We start from the raw sequence: 27,274 nt of genomic DNA, 5'->3' as shown, positions 1-27,274 counted from the left end.
AAAAAAGCTATATTCGTCTTGTTCAAATTTTACTCCTCTTTAAAAATCTATTATAATTCAATTACCCAAAATTGACTAATTGGCCATATCACAACGGCCACATTACAAACACATTCTTATGTTTGTAAAAATGGGGTTTAAAATTTGATGTACTTTGTCTTTAAAATAATTGTGATTAGAACAAAATGCACCACATTCATTTTGACAGACAATTTATCACATTCAATCATAACAATCACCCAGGCAATCGCTGACAATTTCTCATAGTGTGTACTACAGACCTTCTAGCTGTATATCAATCAAGAGACCAGAAACAACTGGGCAAGTTGGAACGTAGGTCCGATCTAACGCGGCAAATATTACACGCTGATGCGCTTATGCTTGCGCCCTCCCACTACTCCTGCTGATGCGGTCGCTCACATCGTGGACATAGCCAAATTGGCTATATAACATATACTACATTCAAATTAATTCATATCTCAAATTCAATAGGTTCATAGGAAACCCTGAATTGTATAAGACCCGGTCCACACGAGTGTGTTTTTTCTCGTCGATCATATCATAATCGTATTATGATTAGCACCGTGTGTCAGCTCAATGGTGTTGGCATACAACAATCGTGTCACTACTCGCGAATGATGAAAATTGCCATCATTGGGTGTACGCATTTTGTTGTTGTAGTTATGTTTGCTCAATGAACTTCATAATTGTTGTGGCGTGTATAAAACCATAATTTATTACAAGACGATGACGGGTAATTATGACACTATTACAAAAATATACTAGTGTGGACTGGGTCTAAGATATGACTAACTGGTAGTGTCTTTAGATTGGCCGGTTTTATTGACTCATCTTTATATCACTATTACTGATCCATATAATGATGCATCAAGACAAATTCCAAGAGAAAATCGCAGATTCAACTTTTGACAAGGTACTACGGTGTATCATAATTATGTCAAGCAATCTAACTAAATGTTTAATTTAAACATTAATTCTTGCCCATTTAACAGATGAGGCTACAGTGTGCTGGAAAATATCATTGAAATTGGCCTGCAATAACATTTGTGTACATCCATATCAAAACGATGCACTTGTCAGCTACTACATGTGTTTCATTTCACATAATAGCTAGGAATAAAATACCATATCAAGTGTAGGTCACTTCAAATCATCCCTAAGTCAAATTGTATAAGGAATGTTCTCTGTATTCCTAAACCATGTGACTTGGGATGATTTGAAGTGACCTCCACTTTGAAGATATGAGTCTGGTTTTTATTCCTAACTATTATGTGAAATGAGACACATGTAGCAGCCGACAAGTGCATCGTTTTGATATGGATGTACACATTTAACAGTTAATTATACTGACATATTATTTCATATTTTTGACCGCATCAACTATTCAATTGCTATGAGAGTCTACTTCTCTGATCATCATTCACACATTGTACTATAAAGATAAAGTTGTTTTGAATATACACAGAGCCACTGTAGACAACTTGAAAATCTCCATATAATTTTCATCAAGAAGAAGTAAAATTTCTGGCAGAACTCCTCCACAGATAATTTTATAATTTTTCCCGTTGATATATGAAAAAAAGATTGAGGGCAAATTAATGAAATAAAAGCATTCCACACACTTCCTGAACATCACTTTCCTCTCCATTTTCTCTCTCGTTTGTTGTCACTGTCCATTTCCTTCCTCCATTAATCACCTCTCTCTCTCTCCCTTCTCTATGTCCCTCACTGTTTTCTTTATCTCTCCCACGTGACATTTATAGGCCTACACATTATGCTACACATTATGCTATTCATTCCATCAAGCACCCATATCTCAATAAGTGCCCACCCACAATTTTTTAACTTGCAGAAAGTTATACCATTAAAGGTCCTTTGCAGTAATCCCAGTGAAAGTGCAAAAAAAGTGCATTTTCTAAAAGTGAAGGATACATCATTAAAATTGTCATTAGGTATTTTTGAAATGACAAAATTTGGCAACAAATGAGGAAACCAGCAATACTGACAAAGTTGAGGCCCCATTCATATACATGTAGCTAATTTATATACTGTCAATAATCAGTATATAAATTTACAGATTCATGTAAATGCCTTATTTTGTCTTAAATACACATCTTTCAGCTGAACCACTAGCAGACTATATTTGTACATCTATGACAATAACAAATAAAGATATTTTGATTATTTTTATGATCGTCCAGATGAGCAAATCACTGAATGGGCCTTTAACATTCCATCCAAAAGGTTTGGTCAAGCTTACCTATACACAGTACATGTCACATTATGTGTACATGCCAGGAGTATACTGTTACCCCCCACACATCACTGTCCAAAGTGAGTGGCGTAAAACAACTTGGCTTTGCCTCTTTGTTCTACTGAAGATGCTGCCCATTTTTACACATAATTATGAAAACAATGTAAAAATAACAAACCATGTAAATTGACTTTTGGTACTTAAGCGCAGCAAATACGGCACATTATAATATATTATACAATTTCAAATGCTCAAAATTTGGCAAGAGTCTTGAAAAGAAAAAAGGAGGAAAAGACTGGTGATAGTGCCTACAGACCATTCCCCAATAAAACTACCAATATTGCCTTTGCACACTATACTGCTGCCACCAAAAGTGATTGGATTGCCCCAAAACTCTTTCCACTCTTTTACACTTCTCTCAAACCACTCTCCAAATGAGAATAAATCTCAAACAACAAACTCATGAGAAGGAAGCTGTCAATACAGAAATAATAATCAAATGTGTTCTCTTCCTCACCCATGCTAGCTTTAAATTTCTTTCTCTTTCCTTGTTCTCTCCTTCTCGCCCTCCTCTCTCTCTCTCTCATCCCTCCCTCTCTATCTCTTTCTTGAAATCATCTCCTCTCTTCAAGCAGATCTTCAAAGAAATGTCGAAACCTCATAATTCATTAGAATCTTGTCTCATTTGACACTGCTTTATCAGATATAGTAGACAACAAGTCTTCTGAATGATGACTACAATTCTTGTCCACTTGTTGAGGAATAGGCATACTCTGTATTGCTATATCTGGAGTATGGGGTGCCTGTCGTCGATTGGCTTGTTGAATTGCAGATTCTAGTGCTTGTTTACGGCGATTACTGATGACGCCCATGATAGTGTACAGATATGGGTTGATTGCAGAATTTATGGGTAAAATAACAGTCACAGACCAGGCGAACACTGAAGGAGGTAGAGTTAGTACACCAGCTTGCACAAATATCCCCAGTAGAACAATTGGTGACCAACAAAAGAAGTCTGTAAGAACAATGGCAGCAACTTTGGTAGTCAGTCTGATCTGTTCTTTCATATCCTTGTTTAAACCGGTAGCGTTTGATGACTCAAAAACATAACGCACAATCTCCACATAGCACAGCAGTATGATGAAGTAGCAGATTCCGTTAAGACCAAGGAACACTGCTATGGCATAATATAAGCCAGGAACATGGCCCAGTGATTGAGAGGTGACTATGTGCTTATAATACTCATAAGTGCCTTGTGTAATGGTTTCTATAGTTACATTCTTTGAGAATTTTTCAATTTGAGCCAGGGGGAGGCCAATACACACATGAGAGTTTTCATAGAATTTATCATTTCCACCTGCTAAAATGGAAGGAACAGTTCCCAAAGCAACTGAAATCAACCAAAGTAATATAGCTATTGCAGCAGATGATTTCATTCTTAACTTACGTTGGGAAAAAGGAAATCGAATGTTAATGAATCTGTCAATACTTATCAATGTCACAAAGAAAACAGAAGCTTCACTTGATATTATTGATATTGCTCCAGTTATTCTGCAGGTAATACCAGATCTCCAGGTTTCTGCTTGCATCGGAAAATATTCACCAAAGTAAATATCAGCAGATGCAATAATCACCATATAAATGCCCATGAGTAGATCGGACATTGCTAGATTTTTAAGCAGGAATGTTTGAACTTTGTTCTTTTCCTTTTTTGATTTCTTTTGACTCAAAACAAACATGTTTCCACCTAAAGCATTCAAACCAATAAGCCACATCATTACCATCAACACTCTATCTGACAATAATCTACTGCATGTCAGATATGGAGACCGCACATTTATAGCATTACAGTTAATGTCACTTGGTACATAACATTCACAGATTTCTGTTTGGTTTACAACCATTTCTACCTGTTTTGGGAGCCCAATAAATGTATACTTGTCTAGTAGGGTCAAGCTGTTTTCTCGTAATCCAAGAAAAGCAAGTTTAATTAAGCTGTTAATATTAGGAATATCTGTCAACTGGTTGCTAGATAATTCCAAAAAATGTAGGTTTGTTGTATCTTGAAATAGGTGCACATCTAGTGCACGAAGCTGATTAAAATACAAATACAGGATTTGCAAGTTTCTCAATCCTGCAAATATTCTGGGATTCAAATCAGTTAAATGGTTGTAGCCCAAAGCAAGAAATGTCAAAGTTGCCTGTTTCCAAAATAAATTGTAACTTATTTCTGCAAGGTTGTTTTCATGCAACATAAGTACCTGTAAACTGGGTAAATCATAAAATATTGTACTGTCTGATGAAATCAATTCATTACTATAGAGGAATAGCTCAGTCAGGTTATGCAGACCATGAAACAATTGCTTTGGTAGATGTTGTAATTTGTTACCGAACAGACTCAGATAAGTCAGTTTACTGGTCTCAATAAACAAATCCCTATCTAGTGAACGTATCTGATTTCTATTGAGGGATAACCTTTCAAGGCTTGTCAACCCTTTAAACAACCCTCTTGGTAAAGTGGTCAGGATGTTGTGATGTAGAGACAGAATAACCAGCTTACTGGTCTCATTAAACAAATCCCTATCTAGTGAACGTATCTGATTTCCATAGAGGTATAACTGTTCAAGGTTTGTCAACCCTTTGAACAACCCTCTTGGTAAAGTGGTCAGGATGTTGTGATGTAGAGTCAGAATAACCAGCTTACTGGTCTCATTAAACAAATCCCTATCTAGTGAACGTATCTGATTTCCATAGAGGTATAACTGTTCAAGGTTTGTCAACCCTTTGAACAACCCTCTTGGTAAAGTGGTCAGATTGTTGTCTCTCAGACTCAGATAAGTCAGCTTACTGGTCTCATTAAACAAATCCCCATCTAGTGAACTTATCTGATTTCCATAGAGGGCTAACCTTTCAAGGCTTGTCAACCCTTTAAACAACCCTCTTGGTAAAGTGGTCAGGATGTTGTGATGTAGAGACAGAATAACCAGCTTACTGGTCTCATTAAACAAATCCCTATCTAGTGAACGTATCTGATTTCCATAGAGGTATAACTGTTGAAGGTTTGTCAACCCTTTGAACAACCCTCTTGGTAAAGTGGTCAGATTGTTGTCTCTCAGACTCAGATAAGTCAGCTTACTGGTCTCATTAAACAAATCCCCATCTAGTGAACTTATCTGATTTCCATAGAGGTATAACTTTTCAAGGCTCATCAACCCTTTGAACAACCTTCTTGGTAAAGTGGTCAGGATGTTGTCACTTAGAGCCAGATTAACCAGCTTACTAGTCTCATTAAACAAATCCCCATCTAGTGAACTTACCTGATTTCCATAGAGGTATAACCATTCAAGGCTTGTCAACCCTTTAAACAACCCTCTTGGTAAAGTGGTCAGGATGTTGTCATGTAGATCCAGAATAACAAGCTTACTGGTCTCATAAAATAAATCCCCATCTAGTGAACTTATCTGATTTATTTGGAGGTACAATTTGCCAAGGTTTGTCAACCCTTTGAATAACCCTCTGGGCAAAATGGTCAGTTTATTGTCGTCAAGGTTTAATCTAATGAGTTCATGTAAATAATAAAAAATGTGTTCATTCAGTATGTATATCTGATTTCCATAAAGTTTCAAAATTCGAAGTTGTTTCAAATTTTGAAACAGCCTAGTTGGCAAAACTGATAAAATATTATCAGCAAGATAGAGTTCAGCTAGACCAACTAAATCATCAAAAACTTGAGCTTCTAGTGTTTTTAACTGGTTACCACTTAAGTACAATTTACTGAGTTTTTTTAAATGTGTAAATGCTTGAGGATGTAGTTTGGATAGTCTGTTATAACGAACATCAAGTTGTTGCAAGTGTTTTATATTAATAAAGGTATTTTCAGATATCTCTACTATGGTCTGTTCTGAAAGGTCTAACACATTGATATTATCTGGATATATTATCAGAGCTTTATGGCTTGACTGGAAATTGTTATCCTGACATTTGAATTCGACATATCTCTTACCAAGAGTGGCATTACAGTTAGATGGTAAATTGAAAGAACAAATATGGTTTGAAAATAGGAAACAAGAAATTTTGTGATTGAATTCTTGTATATGACAGTATTTTGCATCAGGTATCCCGTAACCCACTTTCTTTCCTTCTTGATATATTTCCTCTTCATGACAAAAAGGCAGAGACTGGTTTATCGTTATGTAATTGAGATGGATACTAGCATTACCGTGCAGCAATAACTGGAGTTTTGTGTGCGAAAATACAATGACGCAGGGTTCGTCTCCTGTAATAACCACATATCTACTTTGGCAACTTGGCAGTTCTCCTTGTTTTTCAGTAAACATGAATGTATCAGGATCCATTTGTTGAGGTATTTGTATCATAGTTCCTATTCCGACTGATGTTTCCACAAATACACTGCAAGTTGTACCTAAATCGCCAGTTAATGTTGTCACGTTCTGCCCAACAATGCTCTCCATTGTGAGAAGGCATGGTCTAGAGCTGTTTTGTGTTACATTCCAAAGATGTAAATCTGCACTGCAGGGTAACATCGAATTTGGAAAATGAATGAACACAAGAGAACAGTAACAAGGGTTTTAATAACAAATCTGTTTTTCTTTTCCATCATGATTGATGACCTTTGAAGAATTGCAATCTTAGAGGACTCCAGTTCAAACAATTGTTCATTACATGAATCAGCACTTGCTACAAACAAACAATCATGCTCACGTGTGACCGTGTGATCTGTTTAAATATGTTTGCAGTTGAGTTGACAATAAAAAGTGTATAGTATTTCTGGTAAATTTCATCAATCTAGTGACATATCTTCATGTGCATAAATAAGCAGATCCATATTGCTGTTTCTTGCATGTAAAGACTGATTGAGGATACCTGTGAGCGTGGTATCAATGCACTTTATTTTTTAAGCATTACACATTTACTTGATGGGTATAAAAGGTAACCCAAAAAGCCTTGCAGTTTTCCCCTCCCAGTAATGATGAACAACATTAACCCTAACCGCCTAAGGGCTTTTTGGTGACGGGAAGGGAAAGAAGGAAGGAATAAAGAGAGAAAGAAGGAAAGAAGTTGTTTGCTCTGGGTGGGATTCGAACCCGAGACCCCTCGCATGCCAGGCACTGGCTCGGCGACACTTTGCCACGGGTCTTGGGCTTCGCTGGCCAGCTGAAACCACTTAGGGCGATTCGTCATCACACCATGTGGATGCATGCACGAACAGCGCATATATCAAGTAGTATTTTGTAGTATACCGTCCTGTTAGGGTTAAGCTATCAATATTTTTTTCTGAGCGAGGAGTGATACAAGCTGATGTGCCGTAATGAGAGGCAATAGTGGGTAACAGTCCCAACAGAAACAAATCAGATTGATAGTACACACTTCACGGTAATGTTACCATCAACCAGTGAACAACCTTTTATAGTTAATTTATAATAATAATAAGAAGAAAATAATAAGAATATACATTCATAAAGCGCAATATACACAGCTTCAAAGCGCTGTACATAATAAATCAATATACAAAGAATACAGTGTTACCCATTACAAAGATAAAAGATCAGTGATCAAGATACACAGACAATTTAATCTAAAAGCATACCCAACCAAACAGTAAATGGCAATGTCATATAATAAGCTATGGTACAATACTAATACTAGTGAGCATAATCAAACCTTACCTTAACCAGCTTAAAAAGTCACTAAAAGTTTTTCTGTACTTCTGGTCTCCCCACTAAATGTATGGGGAGTGAATAATTACCTTCTTTTTGAAGAGCTTTAGAAATGACACAGTTGACAGTGACACATACAGGGGAATAAAAGCGTGCATGACGTTACAAAGTGTTTAGTATAAACATGTTAAATGTCTCACATAAAATATCCAGCATTAGACAACTCCTTTATCTGTTTATGTGGCGATTGATACAAGTTCAATTACTAGCTACCGTAGTATACTCGCGAAGGCGATGGTTTACCTGGTATGCTGACAGTCTCTTAAACTGTAATAGGCTACACATACAGGGGAATAAAAGAGTGGTGATACAAGGTGTTCAGTATAAACATGTTATACGTCTCAAATATAAGCTGTGTTCACACATGCAGGTTTTACCGGTAATATTTTGACCAGGCTCATGTCCGACGTAATTAACTTTTTCTGCTAATCCCTCAGTACGTCCACATCAGTCGGCAATAGCGCTATGTCCAACGCTTTTATGTCCGTTAAGCTTATTACCAGTCACAGCTGATCGGAAATGGTCTGTGACAAGCTGGAATAGTGTCATAACCTATTACCAGACACAACATTATGACCGGACCGGACCTAATCCTGCTCGGCTTTGGCAATAAATCGTTGGATATAATATAAGGCACATTATGTCCTCATTCCCACTGGCGCGATACTATTACCAACAACAAAATTTAGATCCAGTATTAAGTGACTTATGTCCAACCGTACAAACACAAATATAGAATGTCCAACAGTAGATAACTTCTTTTTATGTTTATCAATAGAATGTCAATGACCATGCATGGTGATTAAGACAAATTCTATTACAAACTACACCAGAAGTATACTCGATCGAGGCAACAGTTTACTGGATACGCTGACAGTCACTTACACTGTAATCAGAAAAAGTTTTCCGTGCTTCCAGACTCCCTACTAAATGCACAGGGAGTGAATGGTCTCCCGTCCTTTGAAGAGCTGTAGAAATGACCCACTTGATGGTAAACACGTATCAAAAGTATGAGTGAATAAAAGCGCTGCGAGGCAAAGTGTTCAGTATTATGGAATATCCAGCAGTAAACAACTTCTTCATCTGTTTATCAATAGAATGTTAATGACTTACTGTCCATATGATGGTGGTGATCGATACAAATTCTATTACAAGCTACCAGAGTATATACGCACATATATATACTTAAACGAGGCAACGGTTTACCGGGTACGCTGAAGTCACTGTAATAAGCTACAATATAGAGTGTGTAATCCAACCCAGACCTTCATCAGCTTGAAGGTCACAAAAAGTTTTTCTGCACTTTCAGTCTCCCCACTATGTATGGGGAATGAATGATTACCCACCGGTTAGAAACGACACAGTTAATGGTGACATTTGTCAAAAATACTAGAGAATAAAAGCACTGCGATACAAAGGTGTCCAGTAAAACATAGAATATCCAGCAGTAGACAACTTCTTTATCTGTTTATCAATAGAATTTTACTGACCATGCTTTTATGGTGGTGATTGATACAAATTCTATTACAAAAAATTGCAAGCTACCAGAGTACTCGTACTTGATTGAGGTGAAAAACAACAGGTAACTCACAAAATATGACAATAATGTCATGCCGTAAAGTGTTATATTTTCACAATGCGCAAGAAATGTCCATAGAAATGTCCATAAAGAAACACCTTTAAAACAAGAGGTTTTGGTTGTAGTACACACAAAATATGGCACCAAGCTGATGACACTCGGGATGACACTACACCATGACCACGTTCACTGATATGTGACTTTTCTTAAGGAAGTCTATGAGAGGAGTGAGCGAAGAAACTAATAGATTGGGCTCGTATCTATCTACTTAGTTGAATTTTGCATTACAGGTAGATAATTCTATAGTAATCACGATGGAAAAAGAGATTCTAAAGGCTTTGTTTATTGTTCTATTTAACAATAAATCTCTCCAGAAAGTGAAAATCCCATATTCAATGTAGTATTAGAATGGCTTTAAATATAAAATGGATTTCGTACAAGACAGTGTATGCCTAATGCATTTTCCGACCTATTGTACAAGAAATCCTACAGATATTATTCCATTACTTGGAGCCATTACACAGCAATTTCTGATGTAAAATATTCTTTTGAAATCATATTTTGTCACCTTGAGGAAAAATTAAATAGAACAAATTTTGTTGAAATTTCCTGCAAAAAAAAAATAAAACTCAAGGTTTTAATTCACAACAATGCCTAAATGATAAGTTAACTTCTTGCGATGGCCAAATAATAACTTCCCAAAACGGCTAACTTCAAAAGATGGCTAAATGATGTCAACTTCAAAAGATAGTTAAAAGGGCATTTCGTGATCCACAGGCACAGCCTCATCCCCCACTTTTCTCAAAAAAAGTTGAGATTTTTATATCACTGGAAACCTCTGGCTACATAATGTTTATGTACAAAATATTTCTTGCAGATTAATTCGTTTAGCAAAGATATCGCTGAAATTTGAATTTCGTTCTGGTGCACCAGAACGAAATTACAACGTATTGTCTATGGAGCAGTGTAATACACATAATCATGCATAACTCACAAACGCAAAATCGCAATCAACTGAAATTTTGGGAATATGCTTTTTTCGTGGATATGTACTGAAAAATGTCATAAAAAGAGGATGCTAGGATCACGAAATACTCCTTTAAATGATCATGATTTAAATGAAAAGTTACATTAACTTAAATACGCAGATCCACCCCAGTTTGCTACTAAAATGACTAAAATGGTTTTAATTCACAACAATGCCTAACTGATAAGTTAACTTCTTGCGATGGCCAAATAATAACTTCCCAAAATGGCTAACTTCAAAGATGGCTAAATGTGAACTTCAAAAGATGGCTAAATGGAAAGTTAACTTCAAAAGATGGCTAAATGGGAAGTTAACTTCAAAAGATCATGATTTAAATGAAAAGTTACATTAACTTATACACAGATCCACCCCAGTTTGCTACTAAAATGACATTCGTCATGGAAACACAATATGCATTTTGATATTCTTGCATGCTTTTACATGCATCAGAATGACATTAAACAGTATAGGTACTCAGCTTGCTATCATCAACAGATTGTTGACAACAAATTTCCTGTTCAGCTGATGGCTAAGTGACAATGCCATCTTCAGTAGATAACTGACAAATTTCTTGCTGTCTTCAGAAGATAGCTTTTGTTAACTTATTTTTTTTTCTATCTACAGTAGATATCTAAGTGAAAGGATATTTGCTATCTTAAATATATGGCTAAATGACAAAATGAATTTTTATCTGTTGTTGATGGCTAAATGAAAAGTTATCGAATATTTTTAAAGAAAAATGGTTTAGAACCAAGTAATTAGCCACATTATTTCCCTACAGTTTGAAAGACTACAATATCATGGTAAAAACAATAATACATTCTTTTGGTCATTATCCCCATAGTAAGTCTACACTTTCTTAAGGGATAGTCCCCTTAAAACATCCATGAAAATAAAAGTTTCTAAACATAGCATTTTCAGAGAATCAAAAAGGAACAAAGCATGTATAAAAGCATAACAACAGTCAGAATTAATAGGTAAATTTTCACGGGAAAATTTTCTGGACACATGACACCCATGGGCGCAGACATATTATGGAATGTGACTCCGAGCACAGCGGGTGTTCTTCCAATGTATTTGAATAGGAAGAATTCCTCCATTGATGCAAAATAAGTTACTTGTCGCAAGTTAATAATATTATGGTAAGAGTTTCCGTAGATAAATATTTTTTTCCGTAGACAGATATTTTTGAAATTACGTTTTGATGATATTGTGAAGAAATTAAGATAACATAATATTTAATAAATTTGCAATGCACAAATTTCTATCAAAATTGCGGTTAAAAATACTATTCCAATTCAAAATTCCTAAGACTTGAATAGCGAGGTCACCGACGGGGGTCAGAGATCAGGCTCGAGGTTACACTCACATTGATACGCATTGGTCACGTGTCCAGAAAATTTTCCTGTGAAAATTTACCTATTAATGTTGACTGAACAAGGAAATCATAACACTTTCAATTTCACCAGAAATGTAGTTAAGTTAGCTCAATCGATAAGGCGTTCGACTATGGTGCGAGAGGTTGCGGGTTCGAACCCTGGTGGTGTCTAATATGCTCTCGTGGAAAAATTGAGATAGCTTGAAATTCCCCTGGACAAGGAACTCACTGCTAATTTGTCTCGTTGTAACCCGTACGAAACTCGGGGAGCTGATCCTGGTTGCGATGGTTATTTGTGGTATGTCTAGGGTGTGCGCTCTTGAAGCAGCAAAGTCCCTGATTTGTTGTTTAATGGTTTATGGAATGATGTGGGCCATAGTGGTCAGCGACAACCTGTAAAGTGTGCTGAGGCTTGTGGATCAACGTCTAGGCGTTGTGCCTGTGCATAGCGCACTATAAATCACTGCGCTTTTTTTTTAGTTGTATAATATATTCTATAAAATGTATCCCCCATTGGTCATCAGTTGTTTTGTTTTAGTTATGACACAACTTGTTAGTCACCGTGATATTTTTTTAAATATGAGATATGACAGTATGTGATGCAGACAATGAATTATCAGTGATTATTATCAGAATTATGATCAAATTGGCCTTTAATCAATTGTTGGTCATTTGTTTGTGCAGTTAAATAAAATATTTTGTACGGAAATCTCTGAAAATTATTTCAAATTGCTGAAGGCAAGTCTAATTTGCATATGGGATCACAAAATGTCAGCACCAAGTATCTCATGGCTGACATTCTGTGACTCCAGCTAGCAAGTGGAGTAGTGCTGGTCATAGTTTAGTTTTGCCAGGTTTGGGGCTGTAACCTGTTGATGTCAGCCTTGTGTTAGCTGGGTTTCTGAAGTGTACTTACCTGACATTCTGATGCCTTTTTACATATAAGCTGTGGAAGTGTTTGGTGCTGTTACGCTGGGATGTCAGCCTTGAGTTTGCTGGGTCTTGAACCCTGTTGATCATTTCCGTTTTCATCTCAGCTGCTAAATGGGCTGGCAACACGGACAACAATAATCTTTCCTGTAATAATTAAAGGGGGAAAAAAAAAAGAAAAGTTGAGGTGTCCTTTTAATCCATATTAAGTGCTTTATATAAAATACAAAAATCTCAATTAACAGAATTTATGACATGTGCCTCAAGGATTGTTTCACTATCCTCTCTCAACTGTAAAACCATCTTAACACATCAAAATATGTTGTTTGTTTTCTGCAGGGAATTATCATACACTTAGTGTGATACTGAAGTTTAGCCTTTAATTTCCCATGCCCTCAACTCCACTTCACCCAATAATTTCTCATTTCTGTGGAAGTCTAACTATTAATATTATCCTTTTTGTTTGTTAGAAATCATTATAATAAAGCAATGGCGAGGGTGACAATTTGACTTTTGTGCAGTACATAAAGTACGAAGTTATTTTCACCAAATTGAACTATTTATGCCTTAAATAAATTTGTGAAAGTAATTTAGGTCAGTCGTGGGAAACATGACCTAACAATGTTTGCACTGAAATATTGAGACAAATAAAACTGACACACAAGAGGACTTGTTTGTTTCAAGAGGACTTGTATGGGTTCTATAAAGGGGATCCCAAGGCATATAAGGGGAATCATTTCTGCCCCATATAAATGATTTTTCTTGTGAGGATGAAAATGCTTATACCTTGCATTTTGATATATTATTGGCCTTACTAAAGAACCACAAGAACTATGGCAATATAAATGCAAATATTGGCTTTCTTAGCTCATTTCATATAAGATCAATATATTAATATTAAGAAGTATACTGCAGGTTTCTTACTGCAATGGCTAAAACTGGAAAAATGTGGCTCCTGCCATGCCATCCCACTTGCCTTAAGGGATCTAGAATGAGCGTTTATGGCGTTTTACGACAGCATTTTTGTGGGACATGAGAGCACCTCAGACGTGTCGAATTGCATTCTGAATACTGAAGCATGTCTTTCTGATATCAAATAATTTTCATTTTTGAAATTCACGATATAATACAAATTTTATGACAAATTATTAAAATTTGATATTTTTCACATTTGTGTACATCCATATCAAAACAATGCACTTGTCGGCTCCTACATGTGTCTCATTTGACATAATGGCTGGGAATAAGTACCGGATACGTCTGGAGTGCAGGTTTCTTCAAATCATCCCCAAATCATATGGTTTCAGGCATGTTCTCTTTTTTCCTGAACCATGTGACTTGGGGATGATTTGATGTGACCTTCACTTGAGATGGGTCTGGTATTTATTCCTAGCTATTATGTGAAATAAGACACATGTAGCAACCGACAAGTGCATCGTTTTGAAATGGATGTACACATTTTTGGAGATATAACAGTCCTCAAAGTAAATTTTATAAATTTAATGATATAGTCTTAAAAGTGTATGCAGCTGGGAAGAAAAGCTGACGATCAATTGAAAATTTTGACCTTTCATATTGAAGATATGGATTTTTTTTCCCCAAAAGACCTATATTTTTTTGGTGTTTTGGGAAAAAATCAATATCTTCAATACGAAAGGTCAAAATTTTCAATTGATCGTCGGCTTTTCATCCCACCTACATACACTTTAAGTATAAATCATCAGATTTATAAAGTTTACTTCAAGTACTGTTAAATATCAAAAATATCAATTTTAATGATTTGCCATAAAATGTGTATTACATTGCGAATTTCAAAAAATCAAAATTATTTGATATCAGAAGGACATTCTTAGTATTCAGAATGCAATTCAATATGTCTGATGTGCTCTAATGTCCCACAATAAATACTGTCCAAACGTTCATACCCCTTCCCTTAAGCAAATATCTTGTATGTATTTATACAAAGATCATGTCTTTTCACACAGGGTGTATGAATTTCAACAGGAATAGCCCAATGTTGCTTTAAAGCCACGAATGAAACACTTGCAGCTGTCAAATTTGATGGTAAAAACCCCCCTTTACTTGCATTAATTATGTCTACCCAGCATACCTACTATCTTGGAAAACATATTTCTCAACACCACTCCATATTCATGAAATTTTAATTTGCATCATTCATTTTCTTTTGAAAACAAGATCCCAAACATTCTTACGCATGGCCCATGTAATGAAAGTGATAAATATTAAGGAATGTAGCTTCATTGTGTTAATGACATCAGTCTTCAACACAAAACGTGACATTAACACTTTCTGAGCTTTTCTGTGGATGTGAAGACATGTTGATTGGCTCAAAAAATAATTGCAATAATTTTAATACTTTATGGAGTAGTTTTGACTGACTGACAAGTTAAAGGTACCCAGCAAATACAAAACATTTACTCATAACATTTAAACCATCAAGGTTATGAATACAACGTTATTGTAAAATATATTAGGCAAACATTTTTGCAAAATATTTTGTCACCAGTTTAATAAATAACATTTTGTTATGTTCTTTCATCAGGTTTTCAAAAATGTTTTCTTAATGTTATTAAAATATGTTCATACTTTTACATAACCCAATATTTATGTTTGCTGTTAAACGTTGTGTGTTTGCTGGGCCCGGCCCCCCAACTCAACACAAAAGTTGACAACCATGAGAGTTACCAAATTGCGCGGAAAAGGGGTTATTTTTTTACCAGTAGCAAGAACCTTGAAATTGGCAAAATAGGGGGTATTTAATTTGCACTGTCCGTGAAATTTGACAGTGAAATCAGCAAAATAGGGGTATTTAATTTGCACTGTCCATGGAATTTGGATAAAAGGGGTAATTGAGAAAATCCAGAAATTTTATGTCAATATTTAGTGTCATTGATAAGGGGTTTGAAATTCTAATCACTGAAAGCGGGTGTTTGAAATTCTAGTCATTGAAAACCACAAAAAAGGGGTTGTTTTTGGCCATATTTTGTCCTTGATTTTGCATGAAAAAGGGGTCAAATTTGATGAAAAATCATTGCAAAAGGGGGCTTTTGAAAGATTTGGTAACTCTCATGGTTGTCAACTTTTGTGTTGAGTTGGGGGCCGGGTTGCTGGGTATGTACTCCAATTGACAACATCATCCCCCTTACTTAAGATTGTGATATCAGATGCATTTCTCCCATATCCCCCATGAAATTTTAAGACTGAAACATGTGTCATTGATGGTGTGATTTGGCAATAGATTGTTTGGGTAGTCATGGTATGGTTGGCCCCAATATGAAATAAAAAACATAATATCAAAAAATTGGACCAAGCACCTTTAAGTTTAGTTAAGGGACAAAATCAAAACTCGACCGGCGGTTCCATCCAGTTGCTATTGTTCTAAACAATGGTAACCGGATGAAATCGGTAGAGGGCACGGTGGCTCAGTGGTTACGGCCTTGGACTCATAATCTGAGAGGTTGCTTGACGTGCGTGGGTTCGAGTCCCCGTCCCGCCATCGTGTTGCGCCTTGGGCAAGGCGCTTTGTCTCGCTTGCCACACCCCACCCAGGTGCAATGGGAAGCTGTTAGGGGTAGTCACAGTCGTTGTACTGATGAACCCTGCGCCATTTGTAGGCAGCAAACGTGGTTCCAACATATTCTAATAACGGCGGAATAAATGTAAAGCGCATTGAGGCTGTTTACGGCATAGAGCGCTATACAAATATCTACATTTATTTATTTATTTATTAAACCAGTTGGAACCACCGGTCAACCGCCGGTCGAGTTTTGATTTTATCCCTAAACCACCTAAAGACTAAAACTGATATAAACTAGGAGATTTAACCAAGTACATGTATTTTAAAAATTAGAATTATACATGTACTTAATTTTTGTTCTCATTTAGAACAACTACAGAATTAAAAATTTGAGCAAAAAACCCAAACAAATAAAAAACAGAAAATTTTGTCCTTTTTTACCCAAAATTGTTGGATTTTTGTGATTTTCTTGTTGTTCCGACTGGGGGCCAGGGAAGCCCAAGTTTTTTTTAGTTTTTTTTATTGATGCTGCCACTGGACTTCTCTCATTTATTCTTGCTACTCTCTCATTTTTTACCTTTTGAAACATAAAGAGATGTTCTCATGTGTTTGATGTAAAGGTCAATGGACAATGTTTGAAATACTGTCTTTGTCATTAAAATAGATACATATTTAAAGAATTCAGTCCCATTGAGTCAAGTAAGGTATCAAACTAAAAAAAAAAAATAGTCACCTATAGAATACCTTGGTTCACTTTCTTATTTAGAGTTAATTTCTCTGAGGAATGGGCTATTCTGGTTGAAATCTATACACCCCTTACGGAAGATGTGACCTTAATCTAGGGCTCAACTCATTATCGGATCGGATATCGTATCGCCGGATATTTTTGATATCGGTATCGGATCGGATATTGGTAAAAAAATTGCTTCTTTTTTTTAATTTTTAAACATTTTTCAAAGTTTTTAGGCGACTTTGATGAACCATTGGACATATTCTGAAGTGCTTGACAGCTAATTTTAGGGCAGATGTCTTTTAAAAGCAAAAAATTATGTTGATCAACTTTTGCATCTCCAAAATACCTCTACTATATAAAATTTGTATCCTATCAAATAGCATATGTATGTTAACACAAATATTTTGTTGTAATTTGTATAAAAAATATATTATCGGCAACTTATTTTCTGGAAACTCACAGTTGATTCAAGCATTGTGCATGCATGACCATGAATAACACCTATAAGTTAGTAGATGACTCTTGAACATAAGGACTCTCAGAAATATCATGAGTGTGAGCTTCACACAAACACAATTTCTTCATATCAGTAATGTAGACATACCTGTGTGAAGGATTTTTGCATTAAAGGCGGGTACATGGCGCAATTTAATCATGTTTTTTTTATCCCATTAGCTGGATGCCTATTTACCAATCATTGTTATTCCAAGTTTTGAGATATATTGTTTTGTTTGGTATTGAAACAAATATGTGGTGTGATCAAGCAAAATTAATCTGAAATTGGACATTTTCAATTTTCAGTTTGTTATAGGATAGTAAACATCATTTGCAAAGCTACATTTTGAAGAAAACCCCATTGGATTTGGACATCCAGTTCAAAAGATGTGAGCAGTTAAAAAGAGTTTCCAAAACATAACAATAGGAAACGAAAGGAAATACTTGTGTTGTCTGACTATATCTCAAAATCAATATTTCCAACTTCCGACTGATTTCGCTTTTGATCATATCATATATGTGTATTATGCTATTCAATTGAAATCCACCCACCCTCTGTGGAAAATATAACCTTATAATATCCCACACAGAGGTGTAGATTTCAAATGGATCTCCCATTCAGGTAGCCCCATTTGTATTTCACACCCCTGAGTGGAAGATTAAGGTCATGTCTTCCATAGGTGTATGGATTTCAACTGGAATAGCCCAATAAAGTAAAAGGAATCTCTGAAAAGTTCGTTTTTTTAAAAGAAGTTCCAACTCCAAGTTGTCCCTTTCTGCATAACCGAGTGAAATTGAACATCTTGAGACACACATCAGTAAACTCTTAATCCTGACTCTAATTCTTACCATAATACGAACCCAAACCCTAATTCTAGCCCTAACCCCAACCTCTTGTGGGTTGTGGGTAGTAAAAGTCTTGCCAGTAACATTTGCTCAAAAACCTTAAAATAGACCAAAATTGGAATCGGCTTTCCACTGAATGCGTACTTGATCCACTCGTTAGAAAATAAGCGCACAAAATTGCTTTGAATTATTTGCAGTTGGGATGGAAAGAGAGACTGTAAGGGTAATCAAGTGGATGTTGAAATATGCTATTCCAGATGAAATCCATACACCCCTTATGGAAGGCATGACCTTATCTCCTACACAGGGAGCGTGAATTTCAAGTTGGGAAACCCTGAATGGCTCCAATTGAAATCTTGGGCTGCCTGAATGGGTGACTCCATTTGAAATCTACACTCCCTGTGTGGAAGATTAAGGTTGTGTCTTTATAGGGGGTATATGAATTTCAGTTGGAATGGCCCAATACATGTCTTTGTTATTGCAACCTTTTCCATGTAACGTGTCAATTACAAGCATCGATGGCGATATTATAGTACGGAAGTAACTCTATACATGACTACGATTTGTATGAAATCATTTGTTTTTTCATACACTTACTATAAATATGATACAACTGTGAATTGAATTCTAAAATGATGGTGATGTAATCCATCATGTTTCATTTATACACAATCCCCAAAGAACCAGTTATAGGGTCAATATCCTCAACACACAAAACAAGCAGGTCAATGAACTACCCATGGGAAATGAGGATGATTTGCTTTAGAGACATGTCATATTTCATGCAAAATGAATGTCAAATTTTCACTTTGCACTTCATATTTTTTGCCCGTTTTACATACGGTATATAAGAATATGGTGAACAACCCTTCAAAATTGGTCTTTTTGGATCTTCTAGTTGAAATTCCTGTGGATGATATGACCTTAATCTTCCACACAGGGAGCGTGCATTTCAAATGGGGTTACCTGAATAGGTGACTCCATTTGAAATCGACACCCCCTGTATATAGGCCATTTGAAGCTCTAGGAGTAGAAAGCGGTATAACAAGTGGAGTAGTGACCCCTGTGCATGAACAATGGTTGGTGTCACAGTTAAACCATTGTTACTTCAAATGATTTTAATACCAGATGTTAAAACATCTGATATACAATACCGGTACATAATCAAGTATGTCCAATAGATGCAGTAGCATAGCCAGGATATTTTTTTAGAAGGGGTCAGAGAGCACAGGGGCAAGGTGACAAAATGGTCAAATATTGTCAAAATAGTCAAAAAAGGCCTAAAAGCTTTAAAATCCGCCATCCAGTATCCCAAAGGGGCAGCAAGGAGGAGACAAGATGCCCTCCCTTGCCCCCTGGCTACACCCCTGAGTAGATAGGAGTAGCATTAACCACCCTTCCAGGCCCCATCCCTAACCAACTCAACCACACCCCAATAGTTTTAACCTCTTACCTGCTGTTCTTGTTCATGCTCTAATTTGATTCTGGACTCTATACAACTCCGTGTGTCTAGAAATGTTCTCCTTTGAGCTATGTCTAGTAGATGAGAGTGGTAGTAACCCACAAAATTCACACAACCAAATAATACAATGTTGGCAAATATCTGAAATGGAAGAAAAGAACAAAGCATAAATGTCATAATTGATGTTACCCAAAAACTAAAAGTGTTGGTCTAACATGCTATCATTTGGAGTCTGGAGTCAGGAATTTGTCTCTTGCTAACGTTAAATTATGTTTGCTTCAAATCTAATGGCTGAGTGACAAAGTATCATGTATATATGGTCGAATCCAACGAAAAGTGTACACGGCATGTTCAGGACCATAACTTAAAAGTATTAATCAATTGGCATTCATTTTTGTATTGTGTGTATTCGCCTTGATCATACGCTTGGCAACCATATATAATAAGACCCCTTCTGTGAAAAACTTAGACACAGAGACCCCAAAACATGCTATTTTTACCCATTTTTTCAAAATATTTCTTAAGGTATTTTTAAAACGCCTAAATCAGTTATGAAAAGAAGTCATTGGATTGAATCTAAATTGATTTCCTGAAAGGCGTGTATTCAAAGATTGCCTGTTCAATTTTTCACATATTTGTACATAATTATGATTTATTTGTGATCATTTTTTGAGTGGTATTTTTTTACATTACCTACGAATACAATTTTTCATAGCACTAGATATATCTTTAAAAATGGAAATCACTAATAAATGCATAATTGATACAAGCTTTGATATGTCCAATACTGAAATGCATTGCATTCGGGCATCTTTATTATTGTGTTTAGCTGCCAGAAATTCTAAATGGCACAAAGGTAGGTTTGGTAAAAAATATGCATTACCTCCAAATACATGTTAAAAGCTGTGTCATTTCCACAAAGTGAGAGAATAGTAAACAATAAAAGCAATAGGTGCAGGGTAATACACTCTTTATTTCTACCAAGTTTCAATAGCCTGCGTTAAATATTTCTGAGATGTCAACAATAAAAGCAAGTATTCAGAGGTAAATTTCGCAACCGAATGTTACCTACGAATACAATTTGACATCATGACAATATTGTGAAACACTGCCATTCATGCCAATGCCCATATTGGTACATAACGAAGGCCTGTATGTTTGCTATCAAATCATATGTCAATGAAAGTTGCGAATTCACATACATGCCCACCATGCAAAACTGAATACGGCTTAATTGTTGAAAAATATGTACTGAAATAGACGACGGTCTGCTCATTTGAAAGAAAAATCAGATTCAACGAAGATTAGAAGGGGATAAATACTTGGATTAGTCAACTGTCATGTGTGCTTTATTTTAAATGTTTACCGACCTTCTGGTGTCTGACTAATTTGTGTCCAAATTGATTTATTCGAAGGTAACTTTTGACGTTTTCGCTAAGGTTACCTACGAATACCATGGAAAAACTACTGTTCTCATTGTCTCATGATCTAGACAACATAATGATGGACCTGGTATAAAGCTAATTGTAGTTGCCCTCAAACGAAAGGCCACAAGACGTAACTGACTCCAAGATGGACTTCACAAGTCTGCAATAACGGTTTTAAACGAGTTGTGTGCAATTACAAATTAAAGTCACTTTAGTGCCTTTGTTTCTTACTTCAATACTCTTTCAACCGCTGTGAACCGACATTATTAATACATGATAGGGTCTAAAGTATCAATAAACGCATACATAAAAAAAATGATACATTCAAAGTGCTTTATAAAATGAAGTTTTGATTGGGATATCCACCAAAAGTCTAATTCTTACCTACAAATACTGAAATGTTACTTACGAATACAGCATAATACATGACATGTGTAATGAAGTGTCGCTACCAATGGAAATTAATTGTCAAAAACTTTAAGCTGTACCCCAGGACACTATTATTACCCATATACGGATTCATTCAACAATTATTTATTATGTAAAATTGCTGATTAACTACTTGTATATCAAAATGAAGTGGTCAAAATCTTGCCAAAAGCATCAAAAAATTTTTGATCTAAGGTAATAGCATTTATTCATTTGGACGTACCATCTGAAAGAGATCTAAAAACTACCATTTTATTAATTCATTACCATAATAGCAAACTTTAAACCTCTAAACTCAATATATATATTGTTAAATCGCTCATGTTACCTACGAATACACGGGTTTGTTCACCTTTTCATTGTATAAAGCGTTATGTGTATGCTTATAATTCCTAATATTCTTGAAAACATATATCCTACTCGTTCTTATACAATGTGTAAATTGATTCATACTCATCTGATAAATAAAATACAGAAACTGACCTAAACTTCACTTTCAAAAATAAACTAGCATAAATTGACTAAGATCATATTGATCGCGTATAAAAATAAAAACAAATATTTTCTGGTTGAGCTAGCATTTTCCTGACACCCTGTGGTCTACATTACACTAAAAAAGCGTTAATGGGAATATTCCATTTGTTTTAGGTTGATTAGTATTGCGATAGTGAAAGCATCCTAGTGGTATTCGTAGGTAACATTGGGTTTTGATATCACATTTACTATCACACGCCCTGGATTTATTTTTTCAAGATTAGTAATGGCACTTTTGGTTCCTATAAGGCCAATATGTCATCAATCAATGGGCAAAAGGAAAAAATTGTGGAGACATTTTTATTTCGGACTTTTTATTTTTGGCCCGTGGACACTTTTTTGGTTGGATTCACCATATACCTAGCAAACACACACTTACACAAAATTGAACATGTTATAAACACATTTTTGTTTTAGTTAAACTGTTTTAATAACATTTCAATGTTGGGTTATATAAAGGTCATGAACACATTTTGAAAAAAACAACAAAACAACAACAACAACAACAACAAGATTCATTAAAATAATAATATTATGTTTGAATGTTTTGCAGCAGGTCTTCAAAATGTTTTCTAAATATTATTAAAACAATTATTCCTTTTATAAAACCCGACATTTAAACGTTATGTGTTTGCTGTGTAGTACAATTTTAATTACGCAGATAACAGAAATAGTAATCTTCAGTAAATTTGAAGAATTGCTATCGGGATGTGCCCAGGAAACAAGAAATGTGTGTGGGAAGGACTCAGTGGCTATGAGCACACACATATCCAGGTAGCTAAATGGCTGAAATCTGCCCTTGTTTGTGCAGAATATTTGGTGGGGTGGCTGAAGCCCCCCCCCCCAACCACCTTGTGGAACACTACTGGCTATCTTTAGTAGATTGCATGATAATGGGAATCTTCAGTAGATAGCACGATAATTGTCATCGCCAGTAAATATCATAATTGTCATATTCATTAGATAGCATCATAATTGTCTTCTTCAGCAGATATCATAATTGTCATCTGCAGTAGATAGCACCATAATTGTCTTCTTCAGTAGATATCATAATTGTCATCTTCAGTAGATAGCACTGTAAGGAAATCTCAACTTTTGAGAGTCAAACTAGAAAACCTTTCTAATACTTCATTTTTTACTATTTTGTCAATTTATTCTACAAAATGTAGTTTAATTAATGTAATTCTATAGACTTATCCTTTATTTACTTAAAGCTAATCTGATAAATTTTCAATGTTCTTCGTGTCCTCATAAAATCACTGAAAATTGCTTTAGGTGTTAATTTTGCTCTATTTTTTAATTTGATAACCAAATAAAATTAAGTACACAGATTTTACAAGTTAAAAAAATTTAACATGTAACACATCGTATTAAGCTACAAATGGCAATGACTTAAGAAAACATTGGCACTGAAGTTGCCTCCATCTTTTTAAAACCAATAAAAACCAGATGTCTACCATCTGTTGATGAACAAATCAAATTATAGGCTATATCCCATAAGTGTAACACCTACTATAACATAAGATGCTACTTCATTCCAATTCAATTATTTCTTATTTCACCTGGGCTGTACACACTTTGTTTCTCCCCACCACCAAAATTTGACTTAGAACATTTTGTAAAAAAGCTAGATTTCAAATGGAGTTGCCAATTCAGGTAACCCCAATTTAAAGCCATATTATAAAATTTCTGTAAAAATAGATTAGTATTTATTTTCCATAAAATGTTATCTTTTACTGTCAGATATGTCCCCTTTTTATTTTGAGCTGAACAAGTGAGGTAAAGCATAGAAAATTGGAATTTACTACTAGCGCCCATGCATGTTACTCCCACGGTTGTAATATGGTACGATCCTTGGAGTGTGTGTATAATGTATCCTCAAGACGCCAGTGTATGCATTGCTGTGCATACGTATTCACTAATATTTCCATCGTAATAATAAAAGCGCCGGTTCCATCGCTTTTTATTCAAAATCTCGGATTTTGACAAAACTACAGCACCTAAAGTCTTGATTTTTGCAGAGTATCTTTATTGACTAAAGTACATTACAATCGTAAAAACCAGAATTGGTGAGGGCGTTCTCCTCAGCAAATGTTATAATATGGCTTTAAATTCACAGTTACTGTGTGGGAGATCAAGTGGCATAGTTCATTTAAACACTACAAACAATATATTTATCCATTCATGTTGCTTGTTTACGTGCAGTTTCACAAACGTCATTGTGTATTCTTTTGTCTCCCTTTTCCTCTCTCTCTCTCTCTCTCTCTCTCTTCTCTATATTCTCTCTTTCACCCTTTCCCTCTCTCCTCTCTTTCACCCTATCCCTCTCTCCATTCAAACATCACTCCAAAACCCATCATATATTCTCTTTCTTTTCTCTCTCTCTCTCATTTTCTCTTCACCTCTTTCTCTCTCCTGTTTCCTCTTTCATTCTCCCCATCTTTCTCTATTCAAAATTCATTTCAAAAGCTGTCAAATATTCTGACATCCAATTGAAAAGAATAAAAAAGAAGAATGTTGAATATTCCAAAGCAGACTGAATAATGGCAAAGACTATACAAAACATCCGAAAATTTATATGAAAAATGTGTTCAAAAGTCATATGCTGCCCTGTGTCAGTTCATCCCAATATTTGTGGGGTAAAAAAAGTTATAATAAAAGTTAGAAATAAAGAAAATAGTCCGTGTCTGATGATCCTATAAATTAAACTACCCATGGCCTGTGACTGCTTAGTAGCGCACAAAAGGGAGGTTGATTCATCTGGTGCCTTCATCGGAGAACAGGAATCACAGAAAATGGCAGACAATGTTGGTACTTTTACAAGGCAAATCACAACTTTTCTATGCAGTCAGAAATAAAGAAAACAGTCTGTGTCTGATGATCCTATCAATTAAACTCCCTACAGCCTGTGATTGGTTAGTAGCGCACAAAAGGGAGGTTGATTCATTTGGTGCCTTCATCAGAAAAAAGGAAACACATAAAAAGGCAGATGATGTTGGTACTTTTACAAGGCAAAATGCAACATTTCTATGCATTGTTGAGATGGTGCCTTCAGCAACAGAAGTTTTCTATTATAAGACTTAACTTTTGAGATGGTTTGTATGTTTGAAGGTGAAAAACTAACCATAGAGCATGCTGTTTTCCACCATGTTTAGAAATTGTAATCATCATGACAAATTGTACACAAACCGCTTTCCGACTTTTGAATGACAGGTGCAGACACAAACTAGTATCTTTAATTCTGACATAGTATACTGGATCTGTTCTTGCTATACACCAATGAGGTCCTGGCTTTGAGCCCCAGCTCTTCCCAGGTGGCTTTGTGGGCATTAAGTATCCATTCCATACTTGATCTGGGAGGTTTGCACCAGGTACTGTGGTTTCTTTTTACATATGAAACTGGGCTTTCTTCCTCATCATATTGTTCCAAAGAAATAAGGACATTTTGCTAATGGATAATGATGTAAATGGCCTAACAAATGCAGCCCAATAAATTCAAGCACCAACCCAGCCCCAACAGTTGAAATTATACACCCCTTATGGCATACATGACCTTAATCTTCCCCACACAGGGAGTGTGAATTTCAAATGGGATTACCTGAATGGGTGAGTCCATTTGAAATCTACACCCCTGTGTGGGAGATTAAGGTCATGTCTTCCATAAGGGTGTATGTATTTTGACTGAAATAGCCCATTAGTGACTGTTGGGTAAAGGTATAGAGGTAAAGGTACAAGTAAAGTCTGAACTATTCCAGTTGAAATCCATACACCCTATGGAAGACATAGCTATTGAGGCTATAGACTCCTCTTCAGTATTAAATACATTGAAAATATCTTGGTGGTCTTTCAATGGCCGCACCTATGGCCAATTGACAATTTTATAAATATTTATTAATACATCTGATCCTACTGACTGTATACAGGATATACCTCATGGCAGCCACCATGCACACTTGAGAATTCCGTATAGTATTGCTGTCAACTGACTTCATTACATTTTGACTGGTAGCTACAAACACAGAATACTGATGAGAAAATGACTTATTTCTTGAGGAAATTAATTTTGAAGATATATTTGATTTCTCTTGTAAATAGTTTATTTACGTCAACATGCTAATGGTCCTATTTGTGTTGCAATCAAGCAAAATCAGTCGCCTGTCTAGCAAAATCAAAATTCAGTTTTCAATTCCATTTCATGTGCCATGTTTTAGCTTCATTTTGCAAAAAATCTTCATCATTCCAGATACATGGTCATTTTAGTGTTGTTCAGAACAGTTAAACACAAAGGCAGTTGAGTACTATTATTGGCTGTATCTCAAAAACAATATTAGATAAAAATGAATCATTTAAATAAAAAAAAAAAAAAAAAAAAAAGAAGGTTTGTGTCAAAGCTCACGAGAAATTTAAAAACAATTGCGAAATGCGATTTTTTTTTTTTATTCCGGACTTTTTTTTCATGGTATTTTGAGAAAAAAGTCTGATTTTTGCTGATTTTTTCTGGAAAAAACTAAAAAAATTATTTTTTTTAAATAAAAAAATTTTCCGCATTTGTTTTTTGTCAAATCGTGGGATTTTACAAACGCGCGCGCAAGCTTTGAGACGAACCTTTTTTTTGTTTTTGGCCTAACCTCCATTAAGAATAAATACTAGTTTGATGAGATTTTTCATTACATTGTAATCTGTAATAAGGAGACATTTTTGCTAGCATAACATGCATGAGTGATAGGGTATAAAAGGATTTCATCAGTTTTGGAGGTGCTGAGCTCTACACAATTTTCACTGAGCATTGTTTAGTCCAATAAAAAACAAAGAACAGAGACATAAAAAGTTGATAACTTTGCAACAAAGTATGTCAGGGACATAGATTTCAACATCAGTAAACT

The 27,274-nt window shown here is 35.5% G+C and overlaps 1 protein-coding gene across 2 annotated transcripts in view; it reads right to left on the bottom strand.

Moving 5' to 3' along the window:
* Nucleotides 1-27,274, bottom strand: part of LOC140136295 (adenylate cyclase type 2-like) — a 253,283-nt gene that overhangs the window by 136,240 nt on the left and 89,769 nt on the right. For both annotated transcript variants that reach the window (XM_072158020.1, XM_072158021.1), the window contains exons 2-3: nucleotides 19,993-20,142; nucleotides 12,914-13,074 (exon numbers count right to left, since the gene is read on the bottom strand). In XM_072158020.1, the coding sequence (XP_072014121.1) occupies nucleotides 12,914-13,074; nucleotides 19,993-20,142 (311 nt within the window). The remainder of the gene's footprint in view (nucleotides 1-12,913; nucleotides 13,075-19,992; nucleotides 20,143-27,274) is intronic.

Source organism: Amphiura filiformis, chromosome 16 (genome assembly GCF_039555335.1).
Source record: "Amphiura filiformis chromosome 16, Afil_fr2py, whole genome shotgun sequence".
Classification (NCBI taxonomy): Eukaryota; Metazoa; Echinodermata; class Ophiuroidea; order Amphilepidida; family Amphiuridae; genus Amphiura; species Amphiura filiformis.
The sequence above is the reverse complement of the archived record's forward strand: the minus strand, read 5'-3'. Positions and strand labels throughout refer to the sequence as shown.